The 18,669-nt window shown below is 41.7% G+C and overlaps 1 protein-coding gene across 5 annotated transcripts in view; it reads left to right on the forward strand.

Annotated features, from left to right (window-relative positions):
- The window catches only part of zda (peptidyl-prolyl cis-trans isomerase zonda), a 180,014-nt gene that overhangs the window by 42,548 nt on the left and 118,797 nt on the right, over positions 1-18,669 (forward strand). The window contains exon 1 of one of the 5 annotated variants that reach the window (XM_071656145.1): positions 1,666-1,750. The exons of the other annotated variants lie outside the window; for them this stretch is intronic. Within the exon in view, the coding sequence (XP_071512246.1) occupies positions 1,718-1,750 (33 nt within the window). The 5' untranslated portion in view covers positions 1,666-1,717. Of the gene's footprint in view, positions 1-1,665; positions 1,751-18,669 lie in introns of those variants that run through there. 5 annotated transcript variants of the gene reach the window in all.

Here is an 18,669-nt window from a genome sequence, read left to right on the forward strand (position 1 = left end):
GGTGTTTTGAAATGGTTTGGGCACATGGAGAGAATGAGTGAGGAAAGATTGACCAAGAGGATATATGTGTCGGAGGTGGAGGGAACGAGGAGAAGAGGGAGACCAAATTGGAGGTGGAAAGATGGAGTGAAAAAGATTTTGTGTGATCGGGGCCTGAACATGCAGGAGGGTGAAAGGAGGGCAAGGAATAGAGTGAATTGGAGCGATGTGGTATACAGGGGTTGACGTGCTGTCAGTGGATTGAATCAAGGCATGTGAAGCGTCTGGGGTAAACCATGGAAAGCTGTGTAGGTATGTATATTTGCGTGTGTGGACGTGTGTATGTACATGTGTATGGGGGGGGGGGTTGGGCCATTTCTTTCGTCTGTTTCCTTGCGCTACCTCGCAAACGCGGGAGACAGCGACAAAGTATAAAAAAAAAAAAAAAAATATATATATAGGGGATAGGGGAGAAAGAATACTTCCCACGTATTCCCTGCGTGTCGTAGAAGGCGACTAAAAGGGGAGGGAGCGGGGGGCTGGAAATCCTCCCCTCTCGTTTTTTTTAATTTTCCAAAAGAAGGAACAGAGAATTGGGCCAGGTGAGGGTATTCCCTCAAAGGCCCAGTCCTCTGTTCTTAACGCTACCTCGCTAATGCGGGAAATGGCGAATAGTTTGAAAGAAAGAAAGAAGATATATATATATATATATATATATATATATATATATATATATATATATATACATACACATACATATGCACATATACACACACACACACATATACATATATAAACATGAAAAATGTAAGAAACAATTTAGAAAACTGAAACTTCTAGCTTGAAATGAAATGAAAAAGTGAATGTCACATAATGGTTAAACCTTTGGCTATGGAAAAGGGAAATGTATAATTTATTTACAGAAACGTCAATAGCAGTTCTCATCAATTTAACCACCTGTATTAATAAGCTTCAATGTCTAAGCTACATTTTTTCCAATTTCACAATTTTCTTGTCAAAGCACCATGTATGAAAACTATCACTCCAGTAACACAACTATAAACATTTACTTCCCCTTTAAAAAAGTTCTGGGGAAGTCTGTCTCGATACACTGCGGGACACTCTACCACCTGGCGAGGTTTGTGTTGCAATGGTTCTTGATTCATAAACGTAGTAGCATGACTGGTGGGCGGAAGAACATTCTCCAACGCACGTACGGGCCGCCTGGGATCAAACCCGCACAAGTACGAATCCTGGACGCGGCAGTCGGTCCACAATCCACCCAGCTGTTCATCCTCACCTATTATTTTTTCTCAGGAAAATATGGAGTCCAACGATACCCTCAGCTTGTGCAAACGCTTCCCTAACCATTTCTCTTTCAACATAATCAATGGCCCTCTTATTTCATGTCTATACACTAACTCAAATGGACTAAAACCTGTAGACTCATGTACTGAATCTCTAATGGCAAACAATGTTAAAAGCAGACCCTCATCCCAGTATACTGACAGTTCCTCACAATACATTCTTAAAATATTTTTCAAAGTCTGATGGAATCTCTCCACAACTCCTTGGCTCTGTGGGTGATGAGCACTTGACATCCCATGTGTTATATGTAACCCCTTTAATTCACGTCTTTAACATTCCTGAAGTGAAATTACTTCCCTGGTCTTACTATAATTTCAGGCATACCCACCCAGGAGAAATATTTCACTAACTCACAATATTTTTAGAATGGATGCTACATGATGGTACTGCTTCTGGAAATCTGGTAGGTGCACACATTATTGTTAATGAATACTGATTTCCTTTACATGTTTTAGGTAGAGGACCTACACACTGAATTACAATTCTGCTAAAAGGTTTACAAAAAGTAGAAATTGGCTGCAATGGTGCTGGCTGTATAGTCTGGTTGGGTTTACCTACTCTCTGACATAATTCACAAGTCTTACAATACTTTGACACATCTTTCTTCATATTTGGCCAATAAAGATGAGTTAATATTCTGTCATTTGTCTTCCTAACTCCCAAATGTCCAGACAAACAAGAACTGTGAGACAGCAATTACATGTACCATATAATTCTTTGTAATTACAATTTGCTTTCTGACCTCCCAGTGATCAGATGCTGGAACATGAGCAGGCCTCCATTTTCTCATTATCGCACCATTTTGTACATAAAATCCAACTAACACATCACTCTCATTCCCATTTCTATTAGCTTCACTCAAACATTCTTTCAAACTCATCACCCTTCTGTAACTTTGTCAACTCTTCCTTGTCCACAACAAAATCTAGAAATATTTATTTTATTTTGCTTTGTCGCTGTCTCCCGCGTTAGCGAGGTAGTGCAAGGAAACAGACAAAAGAACGGCCCAACCCACCCACATATACATGTATATACATACACGTCCACACACGCAAATATACATACCTATACATCTCAACATATACATATATATACACAGACAGACATATACATATATATACATGTACATAATTCATACTGTCTGCCTTTATTCATTCCCATTGCCACCCTGCCACACATGAAATAACAACCCCCTCCCCCTCATGTGCGCGAGGTAGCACTAGGTTAAGACAACAAAGACCACTTTCGTTCACACTCAGTCTCTAGCTGTCATGTAATAATCCACTGAAACCACAGCTCCCTTTCCACATCCAGGCCCCACAGAACTTTCCATGGTTTACCCCAGACGCTTCACATGCCCTGGTTCAATCCATTGACAGCACGTCAACCCCGGTATACCACATCGTTCCCATTCACTCTATTCCTTGCACGCCTTTCAACCTCCTGCATGTTCAGGCCCCAATCACTCAATATCTTTTTCACTCCATCTTTCCACCTCCAATTTGGTCTCTCACTTCTCGTTCCCTCCACTTCTGACACATATATCCTCGTGGTCAATCTTTCCTCACTCATTCTCTCCGTGTGACTAAACCATTTCAAAACACCCTCTTCTGCTCTCTCAACCACACTCTTTTTATTACCACACACCTCTCCTACCCTATTATTACTTACTCGATCAAACCACCTCACACCACATATTGTCCTCAAACACCTCATTAGCCCCCTTCACTGAAGTTCCCATTTGTTCCCTTGTCTTACGCACTTTATTTACCTCCTTCCAAAACATCTTTTTATTCTCCCTAAAATTTAATGATACTCTCTCACCCCAACTCTCATTTGCCCTCTTTTTCACCTCTTGCACCTTTCTCTTGACCTCCTGCCTCTTTCTTTTATACATCTCCCACTCATTTGCATTATTTCCCTGCAAAAAGTGTCCAAATGCCTCTCTCTTCTCTTTCGTTAATAATTTTACTTCTTCATCCCACCACTCACTACCCTTTCTAATCTGCCCACCTCCCATGCTTCTCATGCCACAAGCATCTTTTGTGCAAGCCATCACTGCTTCCCTAAATACATCCCATTCCTCCCCCACTCCCCTTACCTCCTTTGTTCTCACCTTTTTCCATTCTGTGTACAGTCTCTCCTGGTACTTCCTCACACAAGTCTCCTTCCCAAGCTCGCTTACTCTCACCACTCTTTTCACCCCAACATTCTCTCTTCTTTTGTGAAAACCTCTACAAATCTTCACCTTTGCCTCCACAAGATAATGATCAGACATCCCTCCAGTTGCACCTCTCTGCACATTAACATCCAAAAGTCCCTCTTTCGTGCGCCGATCAGTTAACACGTAATCCAATAACACTCTCTGGCCATCTCTCCTACTTACATATGTATACTTATGTATATCTCTCTTTTTAAACCAGGTATTCCCAATCACCAGTCCTTTTTCAGCACATAAATCTACAAGCTCTTCACCATTTCCATTTACAACACTGAACACCCCATGTACACCAATTATTCCCTCAACTGCCCAGGTGCATATGCACCAATAATCACCCATCTCTCTCCATCCACTTTCAGTTTTACCCATATCAATCTAGAGTTTACTTTCTTACATTCTATCACATACTCCCACCACTCCTGTTTCAGTAGTGCTACTCCTTCCCTTGCTCTTGTCCTCTCACTAACCCCTGACTTTACTCTCAAGACATTCCCAAACCACTCTTCCCCTTTACCATTGAGCTTCGTTTCACTCAGAGCCAAAACATCCAGGTTCCTTTCCTCAAACATAATACCTATCTCTCCTTTTTTCTCATCTTGATTACATCCACACACATTTAGACACCCCAATCTGAGCCTTCGAGGAAGATGAGCACTCCCCGCATGACTCCTTCTTCCGTTTCCCCTTTTAGAAAGTTAAAATACAAGGAAGGGAGGGTTTCCAGCCTCCTCGCTCCCATCCCCTTTAGTCGCGTTCTACGACACATGAGGAATGCGTGGGAAGTATTCTTTCTCCCTTATCCCCAGGGATTAAAATCTAAAAATACATGAATTTTTAATTCCAAAGTGCTGTTCTCATTTCCAATTTCTATTGTATTATTTCTAGTTACATACTCTCAGTTAAATAATTCACCTAAATCATAATTAACTTCATAATTCACCTAAATCATAATCAACTTCTCTTTAACATTTACCTGGTCACAACACAAGCTGGATAAACAAGTTCACTACACTGAACATTACTATCAGTCTGATTCTCTACAGTTTTATCTGTCATGTGGATCACATTTACAGTAGTATCTACATCAAATGGATTACTGCTCATAATAGGCTCTGGAACTAATTTGTCAGTAAAATCATTCCCAGTTGCATGTGTACTCCAGGCATGGGAAATTCCTCACATATCCCAACCTTTACATGGCCAGTCACAAATCCACTCTCAAGATCTATATAATGCAATGGGATAGGCTTGCCTAACCATAACCCTTTTACATTTATTTTTCCCCAGAGTAAGATTCCTTTGTCCACTCTATCAGAATTATACTCTGACTTGCCCTAGTATCCCTCAATATCAAAATTATCTTCTCAGGACTACTTTTGATTCCAACCTTTCCTTTGACTTGCCCCAGTATCCCTCAATATCAAAATTTTCTTCTCAGGACTACCTTTAATTCCAACCTTTCCTTCAGTAATATATGGCTCATAAATTGCACATTTTGATTTACTCATTACTTCTTACCTCATTAATATCATGTTTCTGTTCCCAAGCAACATTTAATCCTATAGTCTTTGTTTGTTTTTTACACTGATATTTACCATGACCAAAGTCTCCACATCCCAAACATTTCATTGGTGGTTTCTCCTGTCTACTAGCAGAAGAGTTATGACTAAACTGAGGTCTTGAATACCTGTATTGTGTATGTCTTTGGAATCTATTTCCTACATTGTTTTGTGGCTCATAGTTATGTGAACCTTCCACATAATAATGTTGACTAGGCTGTTGAACATTTGAATAGTGTGGATATTTATGAGGTTTTTCATATTTCCTTCTATTACTTTATAGTGAATAATGTGGATATTTATAAGGTTTTTCATAATTTTGTCTATTACTCTGTCTTATCATACTTTGTCTCCATTTTGTTTCTTCCTTACATTATTTGTTAGCTAATTCTAGCTGGTCAGCCATCCTGGCTACTTCCGGCACATTTTTCACTCTTTTTTTTTTTCATACTATTCGCCATTTCCCGCGTTTGCGAGGTAGCGTTAAGAACAGAGGACTGGGCCTTAGAGGGAAAATCCTCACCTGGCCCCCTTCACTGTTCCTTCTTTTGGAAAATTAAAAAATATATTTCGTAATATATTTCAGGTTGTAAGCCACTTTTGAACTGTTCCAACAGGATTAGTTGCCTCTGGTTCTCCATTGTTTTTATTTTTTCTGACTTACACCACCTATCCATAGCCAGAGGTTGAACCATTATGTGACGTTCATTTTATTCATTCATTTCAAGCTAAAAGTTTGTTTTCTAAATTGTTTCTTACATTTTTCATATGTCTTTTTCTTTCTTTCAAACTATTCGCCGTTTCCCGCATTAGCGAGGTAGCGTTAAGAACAGAGGACTGGGCCTTTGAGGGAATACCCTCACCTGGCCCAATTCTCTGTTCCTTCTTTTGGAAAATTGAAAAAAAAAAAAAAAAAAAAAAAAAACGAGAGGGGAGGATTTCCAGCCCCCCGCTCCCTCCCCTTTTAGTCGCCTTCTACGACACGCAGGGAATACGTGGGAAGTATTCTTAATCCCCTATCCCCAGGGATAGGGGATTGTATATATATGTATATATATGTATATATATGTATGTGTGTGTGTGTGTGTGTGTGCGTGTGTGTGTGTGTGTGTGTGTGTGTGTGTGTGTGTGTGTGTGTGTGTGTGTATATATATATGTATATTATCCCTAGGGATAGGGGTGAAAGAATACTTCCCACGTATTCCTCGCGTGTCGTAGAAAGCGACTAGAGGGGACAGGAGCGGGGGGCCGGAAATCCTCCCCTCCTTGTATTAACTTTCTAAAATGGGAAACAGAAGAAGGAGTCACGCGGGGAGTGCTCATCCTCCTCGAAGGCTCAGAGTGGGGTTCCTAAATGTGTGTGGATGTAACCAAGATGTGAAAAAAGGAGAGATAGGTAGTATGTTTGAGGAAAGGAACCTGGATGTTTTGGCTCTGAGTGAAACGAAGCTCAAGGGTAAAGGGGAAGAGTGGTTTGGAAATGTCTGGGGAGTGAAGTCAGGGGTTAGTGAGAGGACAAGAGCAAGGGAAGGAGTAGCAATACTCCTGAAACAGGAGTTGTGGGAGTATGTGATAGAATGTAAGAAAGTAAATTCTCGATTAATATGGGTAAAATTGAAAGTTGATGGAGAGAGGTGGGTGATTATTGGTGCATATGCACCTGGGCATGAGAAGAAAGATCATGAGAGGCAAGTGTTTTGGGAGCAGCTAAATGAGTGTGTTAGCGGTTTTGATGCACGAGACCGGGTTATAGTGATGGGTGATTTGAATGCAAAGGTGAGTAATGTGGCAGTTGAGGGAATAATTGGTATGCATGGGGTGTTCAGTGTTGTAAATGGAAATGGTGAAGAGCTTGTAGATTTATGTGCTGAAAAAGGACTGATGATTGGGAATACCTGGTTTAAAAAGCGAGATATACATAAGTATACTTATGTAAGTAGGAGAGATGGCCAGAGAGCGTTATTGGATTACGTGTTAATTGACAGGCGTGCGAAAGAGAGACTTTTGGATGTCAATGTGCTGAGAGGTGCAACTGGAGGGATGTCTGATCATTATCTTGTGGAGGCTAAGGTGAAGATTAGTATGGGTTTTCAGAAAAGAAGAGTGAATGTTGGGGTGAAGAAGGTGGTGAGAGTAAGTGAGCTTGGGAAGGAGACCTGTGTGAAGAAGTATCAGGAGAGACTGTGTACAGAATGGAAAAAGGTGAGAACAATGGAAGTAAGGGGAGTGGGGGAGGAATGGGATGTATTTAGGGAATCAGTGATGGATTGCGCAAAAGATGCTTGTGGCATGAGAAGAGTGGGAGGTGGGCTGTTTAGAAAGGGTAGTGAGTGGTGGGATGAAGAAGTAAGAGTATTAGTGAAAGAGAAGAGAGAGGCATTTGGACGATTTTTGCAGGGAAAAAATGCAACTGAGTGGGAGAAGTATAAAAGAAAGAGACAGGAGGTCAAGAGAAAGGTGCAAGAGGTGAAAAAAAGGGCAAATGAGAGTTGGGGTGAGAGACTATCAGTAAATTTTAGGGAGAATAAAAAGATGTTCTGGAAGGAGGTAAATAGGGTGCGTAAGACAAGGGAGCAAATGGGAACTTCAGTGAAGGGCGTAAATGGGGAGGTGATAACAAGTAGTGGTGATGTGAGAAGGAGATGGAATGAGTATTTTGAAGGTTTGTTGAATGTGTCTGATGACAGAGTGGCAGATATAGGGTGTTTGGGTCGAGGTGGTGTGCAAAGTGAGAGGGTTAGGGAAAATGATTTGGTAAACAGAGAAGAGGTAGTAAAAGCTTTGCGGAAGATGAAAGCCGGCAAGGCAGCAGGTTTGGATGGTATTGCAGTGGAATTTATTAAAAAAGGGGGTGACTGTATTGTTGACTGGTTGGTAAGGTTATTTAATGTATGTATGACTCATGGTGAGGTGCCTGAGGATTGGCGGAATGCGTGCATAGTGCCATTGTACAAAGGCAAAGGGGATAAGAGTGAGTGCTCAAATTACAGAGGTATAAGTTTGTTGAGTATTCCTGGTAAATTATATGGGAGGGTATTGATTGAGACGGTGAAGGCATGTACAGAGCATCAGATTGGGGAAGAGCAGTGTGGTTTCAGAAGTGGTAGAGGATGTGTGGATCAGGTGTTTGCTTTGAAGAATGTATGTGAGAAATACTTAGAAAAGCAAATGGATTTGTATGTAGCATTTATGGATCTGGAGAAGGCATATGATAATAGAGATGCTCTGTGGAAGGTATTAAGAATATATGGTGTGGGAGGCAAGTTGTTAGAAGCAGTGAAAAGTTTTTATCGAGGATGTAAGGCATGTGTACGTGTAGGAAGAGAGGAAAGTGATTGGTTCTCAGTGAATGTAGGTTTGCGGCAGGGGTGTGTGATGTCTCCATGGTTGTTTAATTTGTTTATGGATGGGGTTGTTAGGGAGGTAAATGCAAGAGTCTTGGAAAGAGGGGCAAGTATGAAGTCTGTTGGGGATGAGAGAGCTTGGGAAGTGAGTCAGTTGTTGTTCGCTGATGATACAGCGCTGGTGGCGGATTCATGTGAGAAACTGCAGAAGCTGGTGACGGAGTTTGGTAAAGTGTGTGGAAGAAGAAAGTTAAGAGTAAATGTGAATAAGAGCAAGGTTATTAGGTACAGTAGGGTTGAGGGTCAAGTCAATTGGGAGGTGAGTTTGAATGGTGAAAAACTGGAGGAAGTAAAGTGTTTTAGATATCTGGGAGTGGATCTGTCAGCGGATGGAACCATGGAAGCGGAAGTGGATCATAGGGTGGGGGAGGGGGCAAAAATTTTGGGAGCCTTGAAAAATGTGTGGAAGTCGAGAACATTATCCCGGAAAGCAAAAATGGGTATGTTTGAAGGAATAGTAGTTCCAACAATGTTGTATGGTTGCGAGGCGTGGGCTATGGATAGAGTTGTGCGCAGGAGGATGGATGTGCTGGAAATGAGATGTTTGAGGACAATGTGTGGTGTGAGGTGGTTTGATCGAGTAAGTAACGTAAGGGTAAGAGAGATGTGTGGAAATAAAAAGAGCGTGGTTGAGAGAGCAGAAGAGGGTGTTTTGAAATGGTTTGGGCACATGGAGAGAATGAGTGAGGAAAGATTGACCAAGAGGATATATGTGTCGGAGGTGGAGGGAACGAGGAGAAGAGGGAGACCAAATTGGAGGTGGAAAGATGGAGTGAAAAGGATATTGTGTGATCGGGGCCTGAACATGCAGGAGGGTGAAAGGAGGGCAAGGAATAGAGTGAATTGGAGCGATGTGGTATACAGGGGTTGACGTGCTGTCAGTGGATTGAATCAAGGCATGTGAAGCGTCCGGGGTAAACCATGGAAAGCTGTGTAGGTATGTATATTTCCGTGTGTGGACGTGTGTATGTACATGTGTATGGGGGGGGTTGGGCCATTTCTTTCGTCTGTTTCCTTGCGCTACCTCGCAAACGCGGGAGACAGCGACAAAGTATAAAAAAAAAAAAAAAAAAAAAAAAACACCTATCAAATGTCATTCCACATTCTCTAGCCATCTGTAGATGAGTTTGTCCGCTAATTTTCTTGACATCCCTAAACCTTCTCCTGCATACTTCTGCATCCAGTTCCACAGTTTTTAATACTGCTTCCTTAACAGCTTTATAATCTATTGATTTCATTAAACTAAGACATGCATATGCCTCTCTTGCCTTACCCTTAAATTTACTCTGCACCAATATAGCCCAGTCAATTTCATCCCATTCTTTAATAGTGGCAAGTTTTTCAAACTGAATAAAGAAGTCCTCATCTTCTTTAATAAACTCAAGTAACTGACTTATTCTATTATCTTTAGCTTCAAATTTCCTCCTTGTGCCCTCAATTTCTAATTGCCTAAGCCTTACTTCTTTATCAGCCTGGATTCTCTCTTTTTCTACTGCTGTTTGTATTTTCTTAAGCTCAGTTGTAATCTTAATCTCTCCATTGCAACTTTTTCACTATTATCAACATCTTGAGATTCCTTCAATATTGATAAGGACACCAACTGGTCAATTCTCCCTGCATGTCACTTTTGACATGTGTCAGCAGAGAAATTCCATAATTAACTGCCACCTGGTTCAGTTCATCTTTATTATACTGGTACAGAAAATGTATATCCTGGGCTTCAATAAACTTTTAAATGTTATCTGCCATGTTTAAACATGCTATATTTACAAGTATGAACGCTTACTTGTTTAGAGAAATCTCCTCCATATATTTCAAAAGAGCACAGTAGAGCACTAAGCCACAACACTTCGGACAGCTTGAATTACATAGTTTTACAATTTCAGCTCACATTTTCATATCCTGGACAGCAGGCTTGCACATATTCAGCTGCCTGACAGCAGGTTTCACAGCTCACAATCCCAGACAGCAGGTTGCACTGTTCAAGATCCCATCCCGGACAGCAGTTTTCACCGTTCATCCTCCTGGTTAGGCCCCCATGCTACGTTCTGCCTCCACCCCTTACATCTTAAAGGGCATATAATCAACTCATAGGCCCATTAAAAGAGATAACTCTGAAATATCGGCTTCTGTTGACAGAGAGATTTGGGCTAGACACAGATTCCCTCACAATCTGGCTAACATCTGACAGCTGACAGCTGTAATGATATCTCTACTGTTCCCTCCTTAAGTTGGTCAAATACCAAACACAGATAAAAATCTATAAAAATATATTTATAATAGCAAAATAAACATGGCTCTCTTGTAACAAATATACCATTCATTCTTGATACATAGATCTCTCTTCATATAACTTTACTTAAGATCACTCTGGCAAATTCACTGGCCTCAATTATATAACATAAGGGTTTGAAATGATTGAGATATGTACAGATTACATTATACATTTACCAACAGCTTTGTATCACATCTTCCTCTTATGGCCATTCCTGAGAGAATGGCTTGGCCTCGGCCATCTTCCAGTTTCTATACAATTTCTCAGAGAAAACTGAATAAGACATAATAGGTAAATATAGCATTTATGGGTAAACAGGGGAGATAACTGTAACAGTAATGACGAAGTGAGAAGGAGATGGAGTGAGTATTTTGAAGGTTTGTTGAATTTATTTGATAAGAGTGGCAGATGTAGGGTGTTTTGGTTGGGGTGGTGTGCGATGTGAAAGGGTCAGGAAGAATGGCTTGATTAAGAGAGAAGAGGTGGTAAAAGCCTTGCAGAAGATGAAATCTGGCAAGGCGGCAGGTTTGGATGATATTGCAGTGTATTTTTTAAAAAAGGGGATTATTGTATTGGTTGGTTGGTAAGGATATTCTTTGTATATATGGATCATGGTGAAGTGCATGAGGATTGTCAGAATGCATACATAGAGCCATTGCACAAAGGCAACAGGGATAAATGTTAAGTGTTCAAACAACAGAGGCATAAGTTTGTTGAGTATTCCCGGGAAATTATATGGGAGGGTCTTGATTGAGAGGGTAAAGGCATGTACAGAACATCAGACTGGGGAAGAGCAGTATGGTTTCAGAAGTGGTAGAGGATGTATGGATCAGGTGTTTGCTTTGAAGAGTGTGTGTAAGAAATATTTAGAAAAACAGATGGATTTGCATGTGGCATTTATGAATCTGGAGTTGGCATATGGTAGGGTTGATAGAGAAGCTTTGTGGAAGGTCTTACGGAAGGTCATACATAGAGCCATTGCACAAAGGCAACAGGGATAAATGTTAAGTGTTCAAACAACAGAGGCATAAGTTTGTTGAGTATTCCCGGGAAATTATATGGGAGGGTCTTGATTGAGAGGGTAAAGGCATGTACAGAACATCAGACTGGGGAAGAGCAGTATGGTTTCAGAAGTGGTAGAGGATGTATGGATCAGGTGTTTGCTTTGAAGAGTGTGTGTAAGAAATATTTAGAAAAACAGATGGATTTGCATGTGGCATTTATGAATCTGGAGTTGGCATATGGTAGGGTTGATAGAGAAGCTTTGTGGAAGGTCTTACGGGGTGTGGGAGGTAAGCTGCTGGAAGCAGTGAAAAGGTTTTATCAAGGATGTAAGGCATATGTAAAAGTAGGAAGAGAGGAGAATGATTGGTTCTCAGTGAAGGTCGGTCTGCTGCAGGGGTGTGTTTATTTGTGTATGGATGGGCTGGTTAGAGAAGTGAATGCAAGACTTTTAGAGAGAGGGATGAGTATGCAGCCTATTGGGGATGAAAGGGACTGGGAAGTCAGTTATTGTTCACCAATTATACAGCATAGGTGGCTGATTCAGGTGAGAAACAGCATACATTGGTGACTGAGTTTGGAAAAATGTGTGAAAGGAGAAAGTTGAGAGTAAATGTGAATAAGAGCAAGCTTTTTTGGTTCAGTAGCGTTGAGGAACAAGTTAGTTGGGATGTAAGTTTGAATGGAGAAAAACTGGAGGAAGAAGTGCTCTAGATATCTGGTAGTTGACTTAGCAGTGAATGGAACCATGGGGGCGAAGGTTCTGGGAGCGATGAATAATGTGTGGAAAGAGAGAAAATTATTTCAGAGAGCAAAAATGGGTATGTTTGAAGGAATAGTAATTCCAACAGTATTATATGGTTGCAAGGCATGGGCTATAGATAGGGTTGTTTGGAGGAGGGTGGATGTGTTGGAAATGAAATATATAAGGACAATATGTGTTGTGAGGTGGCTTGATCGAGTATGTAATGAAAGGGTAAGAGTGCTGTGTGGTAATATGAAGAGTGTGGTTGAGAGAGCAGAAGAGGGTGTGTTAAAATGGTTTGGAAATATGGAAAGAATGAGAGAGGAAAGGTTGACAATGAGGATATATGCGTTAGAGGTGGAAGACCAAATTGGAGACGGAAGGATGGAGTGAAAAAGATTTTGAGTGATCGGGGCCTAAACATAAAGGAGTGTGAGAGACATGCAGGGAATAGAGTGAATTGGAGCGATGTGGTATACTGAGTTCGGTGTGCTGTCAATGGACTGAACCAGGGCATGTGAAACATCTGGGGTAAACCATGGAAAGGTCTGTGGGGCGTGGATGTAGATAGGGAGTTGTGGTTTCGGTGCATTACACACAACAGTTAGAGACTGAGTGTGAATGAATGTGGCCTTTTGTCTGTTTTCCTGGCATTGCTTCGCTGAAGCTGGGGGCAGCAGTGCTGTTTTGTATGTTGGGTAGGGTGGTGTATATATGTATATGTCTGTTTGTGTATGTATATGTTCGTATATGTATGTACATGTATGTGTATGGGCGTTTATGTATATATATGTGTACATTGTACAAAGGCAAAGAGGATAAAGGTGAGTGTTTAAATTACAGAGGTATAAGTTTGTTGAGTATTCCTGGGAAATTACATGGGAGGGTATTGATTGAGAGGATGAAGCCATGTACAGAGCATCAGATTGGGGAAGAGCAGTGTGGTTTCAAAATCATTTGAAGATGTATGGATCAGGTGTTTGCTTTGAAGAATGTATGTGAGAAATACTTAGAAAAACAAATGGATTTGTATGTAGCATTTATGGATCAAGAGAAGGCATATGATAGAGTTGATAGAGATGCTCTGTGGAAAGTATTAAGAGTATATAGGAAGAGAGGAAAGAGAGTGGTGAGAGTAAGTGAGCTTGGGAAGGAGAATTGTGTGAGGAAGTACCAGGAGAGACTGAGTACAGAATGGAAAAAGGTGAGAACAAAGGAGGTAAGGGGAGTGGGGGAGGAATGGGATGTATTTAGGGAAGCAGTGATGGCTCGCACAAAAGATGCTTGTGGCATGAGAAGCGTGGGAGGTGGGCAGATTAGAAAGGATAGTGAGTGGTGGGATGAAGAAGTAAGATTATTAGTGAAAGAGAAGAGAGAGGCATTTAGACGATTTTTGCAGGGAAATAATGCAAATGAGTGGGAGATGTATAAAAGAAAGAGACAGGAGATCAAGAGAAAGGTACAAGAGGTGAAAAAGAGGGCAAGTGAGAGTTGGGGTGAGAGAGTATCATTAAATTTTAGGGAGAATAAAAAGATATTTTGGAAGGAGATAAATAAAGTGAGTAAGACAAGGGAACAAATGGGAACTTCAGTGAAGGGGGCTAATGGGGAGGTGATAACAAGTAGTGGTGATGTGAGAATGAGATGGAGTGAGTATTTTGAAGGTTTGTTGAATGTTTCTGATGATAGAGTGGCAGATGTAGGGTGTTTTTGGTCGAGGTGGTGTGCAAAGTGAGAGGGTTAGGGAGGATCATTTGGTAAACAGAGAAGAGGTAGTAAAAGCTTTGCGGAAGATGAAAGCCGGCAAAGTAGTGCGTTTGGATGGCATTGCAGTGGAATTTATTAAAAAAGGGGGTGACTGTATTGTTGACTGGTTGGTAAGGCTATTTAATGTATGTATGATTCATGGTGAGGTGCCTGAGGATTGGCGGAATGCTTGCATAGTGCCATTGTACAAAGGCAAAGGGGACAAAGGTGAGTGCTCATATTACAGAGGTATAAGTTTGTTGAGTATTCCTATAAATTATATGGGAGGGTATTGATTGAGAGGGTGAAGGCATGTACAGCGCATCAGATTGGGGAAGAGCAGTGTGGTCTCAGAAGTGGTAGAGGACGAGTGGATCAGGTGTTTGCTTTGAAGAATGTATGTGAGAAATACTTAGAAAAGCAAATGGATTTGTATGTAGCATTTATGGATCTGGAGAAGGCATATGATAGAGTTGATAGAGATGCTCCGTGGAAGGTATTAAGAATATGGTGTGGGAGGCAAGCTGTTAGAAGCAGTGAAAAGTTTTTATCGAGGATGTAAGGCATGTGTACGTGTAGGAAGAGAGGAAAGTAATTGGTTCTCAGTGAATGTAGGTTTGCGGCAGGGGTGTGTAATGTCTCCATGGTTGTTTAATTTGTTTATGGATGGGGGTTGTTAGGGAGGTGAATGCAAGGGTTTTGGAAAGAGGGGCAAGTATGCAGTCTGTTGTGGATGAGAGAGCTTGGGAAGTGAGTCAGTTGTTGTTCGCTGATGAAACAGCGCTGGTGGGTGATTCATGTGAGAAACTGCAGAAGCTGGTGACTGAGTTTGGTAAAGTGTGTGAAAGAAGAAAGTTGAGAGTAAATGTGAATAAGAGCAAGGTTATTAGGTACAGTAGGGTTGAGGGTCAAGTCAATTGGGAGGTAAGTTTGAATGGAGAAAAACTGGAGGAAGTGAAGTGTTTTAGATATCTGGGAGTGGATTTGGCAGCGAATGGAACCATGGAAGGGGAAGTGAATCATAGGGTGGGGGAGAGGGTAAAAGTTCTGGGAGCGTTGAAAAATGTGTGGAAGGTGAGAACATTGTCTCGGAAAGCAAAAATGGGTATGTTTGAAGGAATAGTGGTTCCAACAATGTTGTATGGTTTCGAGGCATGGGCTATGGATAGAGTTGTGCGCAGGAGGGTGGATGTGTTGGAAATGAGATGTTTGAGGACAATATGTGGTGTGAGGTGGTTTGATTGAGTAAGTAATGTAAGGGTAAGAGAGATGTGTGGTAATAAAAAGAATGTGGTTGAGAGAGCAGAAGAGGGTGTTTTGAAATGGTTTGGCCACATGGAGAGAATGAGTGAGGAAAGATTGACCAAGAGGATATATGTGTCAGAGGTGGAGGAATGAGAAGTGGGAGACCAAAGTGGAGGTGGAAAGAAGGAGTGAAAAAGATTTTGAGTGATCGGGGCCTGAACATGCAGGAGGGTGAAAGGTGTGCAAGGAATAGAGTGAATTGGAATGATGTGGTATACCGGGGTCGACGTGCTGTCAATGGATTGAACCAAGGCATATGAAGCGTCTGGGGTAAACCATGGAAAGTTCTGTGGGGCCTGGATATGGAAAGGGAGCTGTGGTTTCGATGCATTATTACATGACAGCTAGAGACTAAGTGTGAACAAATGGGGCCTTTGTTGTCTTCGTAGCGCTACCTCGCACACATGAAGAAGGAGGGGGTTGTTATTGCATGTGTGGCGGGGTGGCGATGGGAATGAATAAAGGCAGACTATGAATTATGTACATGTGTATTTATGTATATGTCTGTGTGTGTATATATATATGTATACATTGAGATGTATAGGTATGTATATTTGCGTGTGTGGACGTGTATGTATATACATATGTATGTGGGTGGGGCGGGCCATTCTTTCATCTATTTCCTTGCGCTACCTCACTAATGCGGGAGACAGCGACAAAGCAAAATAGAAATAAAAAAAAAAAAAGGAAAGTGATTGGTTCTCAGTGAATGTCGGTGTTGGCAGGGGTGCGTGATATCTCCATGGTTGTTTAATTTGTTTACGGATATAATCATTAGGGAGGTGAATGCAAGAGTTTTGGAGAGAGGGGCAAGTATGCAGTCTGTTGTGGATGAGAGGGCTTGGGAAGTGAATCAGTTGTTGTTCGCTGATGATACAGAGCTGGTGGCTGATTGGAGTGAGAAACTGCAGAAGCTGGTGACTGAGTTTGGTAAAGTGTGTGAAAGAAGAAAGCTGAGAGTAAATGTGAATAAGAGCAAGGTTATTAGGTACAGTAGGGTTGAGGGACTAGCCAATTGGGAGGTAAGTTTGAATGGAGAAAAACTGAAGGAAGTGAAGTGTTTTAGATATCTGGGAGTGGATTTGGCAGCGGATGGAACCATGGAAGTGGAAGTGAGTCACTGGGTGGGGGAGAGGGCGAAAGTTCTGGGAGCGCTGAAAAATTGTGTGGATGACGAGAACATTGTCTCGGAAAGCAAAATTAGGTATGTATGAACGAATAGTGGTTCCAACAATGTTATATGGTTGCAAGGCTTGGATGTGTTGGAAATGAGATGTTTAAGGGCAATAAGTGGTGTGAGATGGTTTGATCAAGTAAGCAGTGAAAAGGTAAGAGAGATGTGTGGTAACAAAAAGAGTGTTGTTGAGAGAGCAGAAGAGGGTGTATTGAAATGGTTTGGCCACATGGAGAGAATGAGTGTGGAAAGATTGACAAAGAGGATATATGTATCAGAGGTGGAGGGAACGAGAAGTGGGAGACCAAATTGGAGGTGAAAGGATGGAGTGAAAAAGATTTTGAGCAATCGGGGCCTAAACATGCAGGAGGGTGAAAGGTGTGCAAGGAATAGAGTGAATTGGGACGATGTGGTATACCGGGGTCGATGTGCTGTCAATGGATTGAACCAGGGCATGTGAAGTGTCTGGGGTAAACCATGGAAAGTTTTGTGGGGCCTGGATGTGGAAAGGGAGCTGTGGTTTCGGTGCATTATACATGACAGCTAGAGACTGAGTGTGAACGAACATGGCCTCTGTTGTCTTTTCCTAGCACTACCTTGTGCGCGTGCGGGGGGATGGGGTTGTCATTTCATGTGCTGTGGGGTGGCGATGGGAATGAATAAAGGCAGCAAGTATGAAGTATGTACATGTGTATATATATATATATATATATATATATATATGTCTGTGGATGTATGTATATATATATATATATATCTGGCAGCGGATGGAACCATGGAAGCGGAAGTGGATCATAGGGTGGGGGAGGGGGCAAAAATTCTGGGGGCCTTGAAGAATGTGTGGAAATCGAGAACATTATCTCGGAAAGCAAAAATGGGTATGTTTGAAGGAATAGTGGTTCCAACAATGTTGTATGGTTGCGAGGCGTGGGCTATGGATAGAGTTGTGCGCAGGAGGATGGATGTGCTGGAAATGAGATGTTTGAGGACAATGTGTGGTGTGAGGTGGTTTGATCGAGTGAGTAACGTAAGGGTAAGAGAGATGTGTGGAAATAAAAAGAGCGTGGTTGAGAGAGCAGAAGAGGGTGTTTTGAAGTGGTTTGGGCACATGGAGAGGATGAGTGAGGAAAGATTGACCAAGAGGATATATGTGTCGGAGGTGGAGGGAGCAAGGAGAAGAGGGAGACCAAATTGGAGGTGGAAAGATGGAGTGAAAAAGATTTTGTGTGATCGGGGCCTGAACATGCAGGAGGGTGAAAGGAGGGCAAGGAATAGAGTGAATTGGAGCGATGTGGTATACCGGGGTTGACGTGCTGTCAGTGGATTGAATCAAGGCATGTGAAGCGTCTGGGGTAAACCATGGAAAGCTGTGTAGGTATGTATATTTGAGTGTGTGGACGTATGTATATGCATGTGTATGGGGGGGGTTGGGCCATTTCTTTCGTCTGTTTCCTTGCGCTACCTCGCAAACGCGGGAGACAGCGACAAAGTAAAAAAAAAGAAAAAATATATATATATATATATATATATATATATATACGTTGAAATGTATAGATATGTATATGTGTGTCTGTGGACTTGTATGTATATACATGTGTATGTGGGTGGGTTGGGCCATTCTTTCGTCTGTTTCCTTGCGCGACCTCGCTAATGCGGGAGACAGTGACAAAGTATAACAAAAAATAAAGAAAATATGTGTATATGAGTGGATGGGTTGTTCTTCATATGTTTCCAGGCACCACCTCGCTCACACACTCTTCAAAGCAAACATCTGATTGACACATCCTCTACCAGTTATGAATCCACACAGCTCCTCCCCAATCTGATGCTCTGTACATGCCTTCACCCTCTCAATCAATACCCTCCCATAAATTTTTCTTGGAATTCTCAA

This window comes from Panulirus ornatus, chromosome 62 (assembly GCF_036320965.1).
Source record: "Panulirus ornatus isolate Po-2019 chromosome 62, ASM3632096v1, whole genome shotgun sequence".
NCBI lineage: Eukaryota > Metazoa > Arthropoda > Malacostraca > Decapoda > Palinuridae > Panulirus > Panulirus ornatus.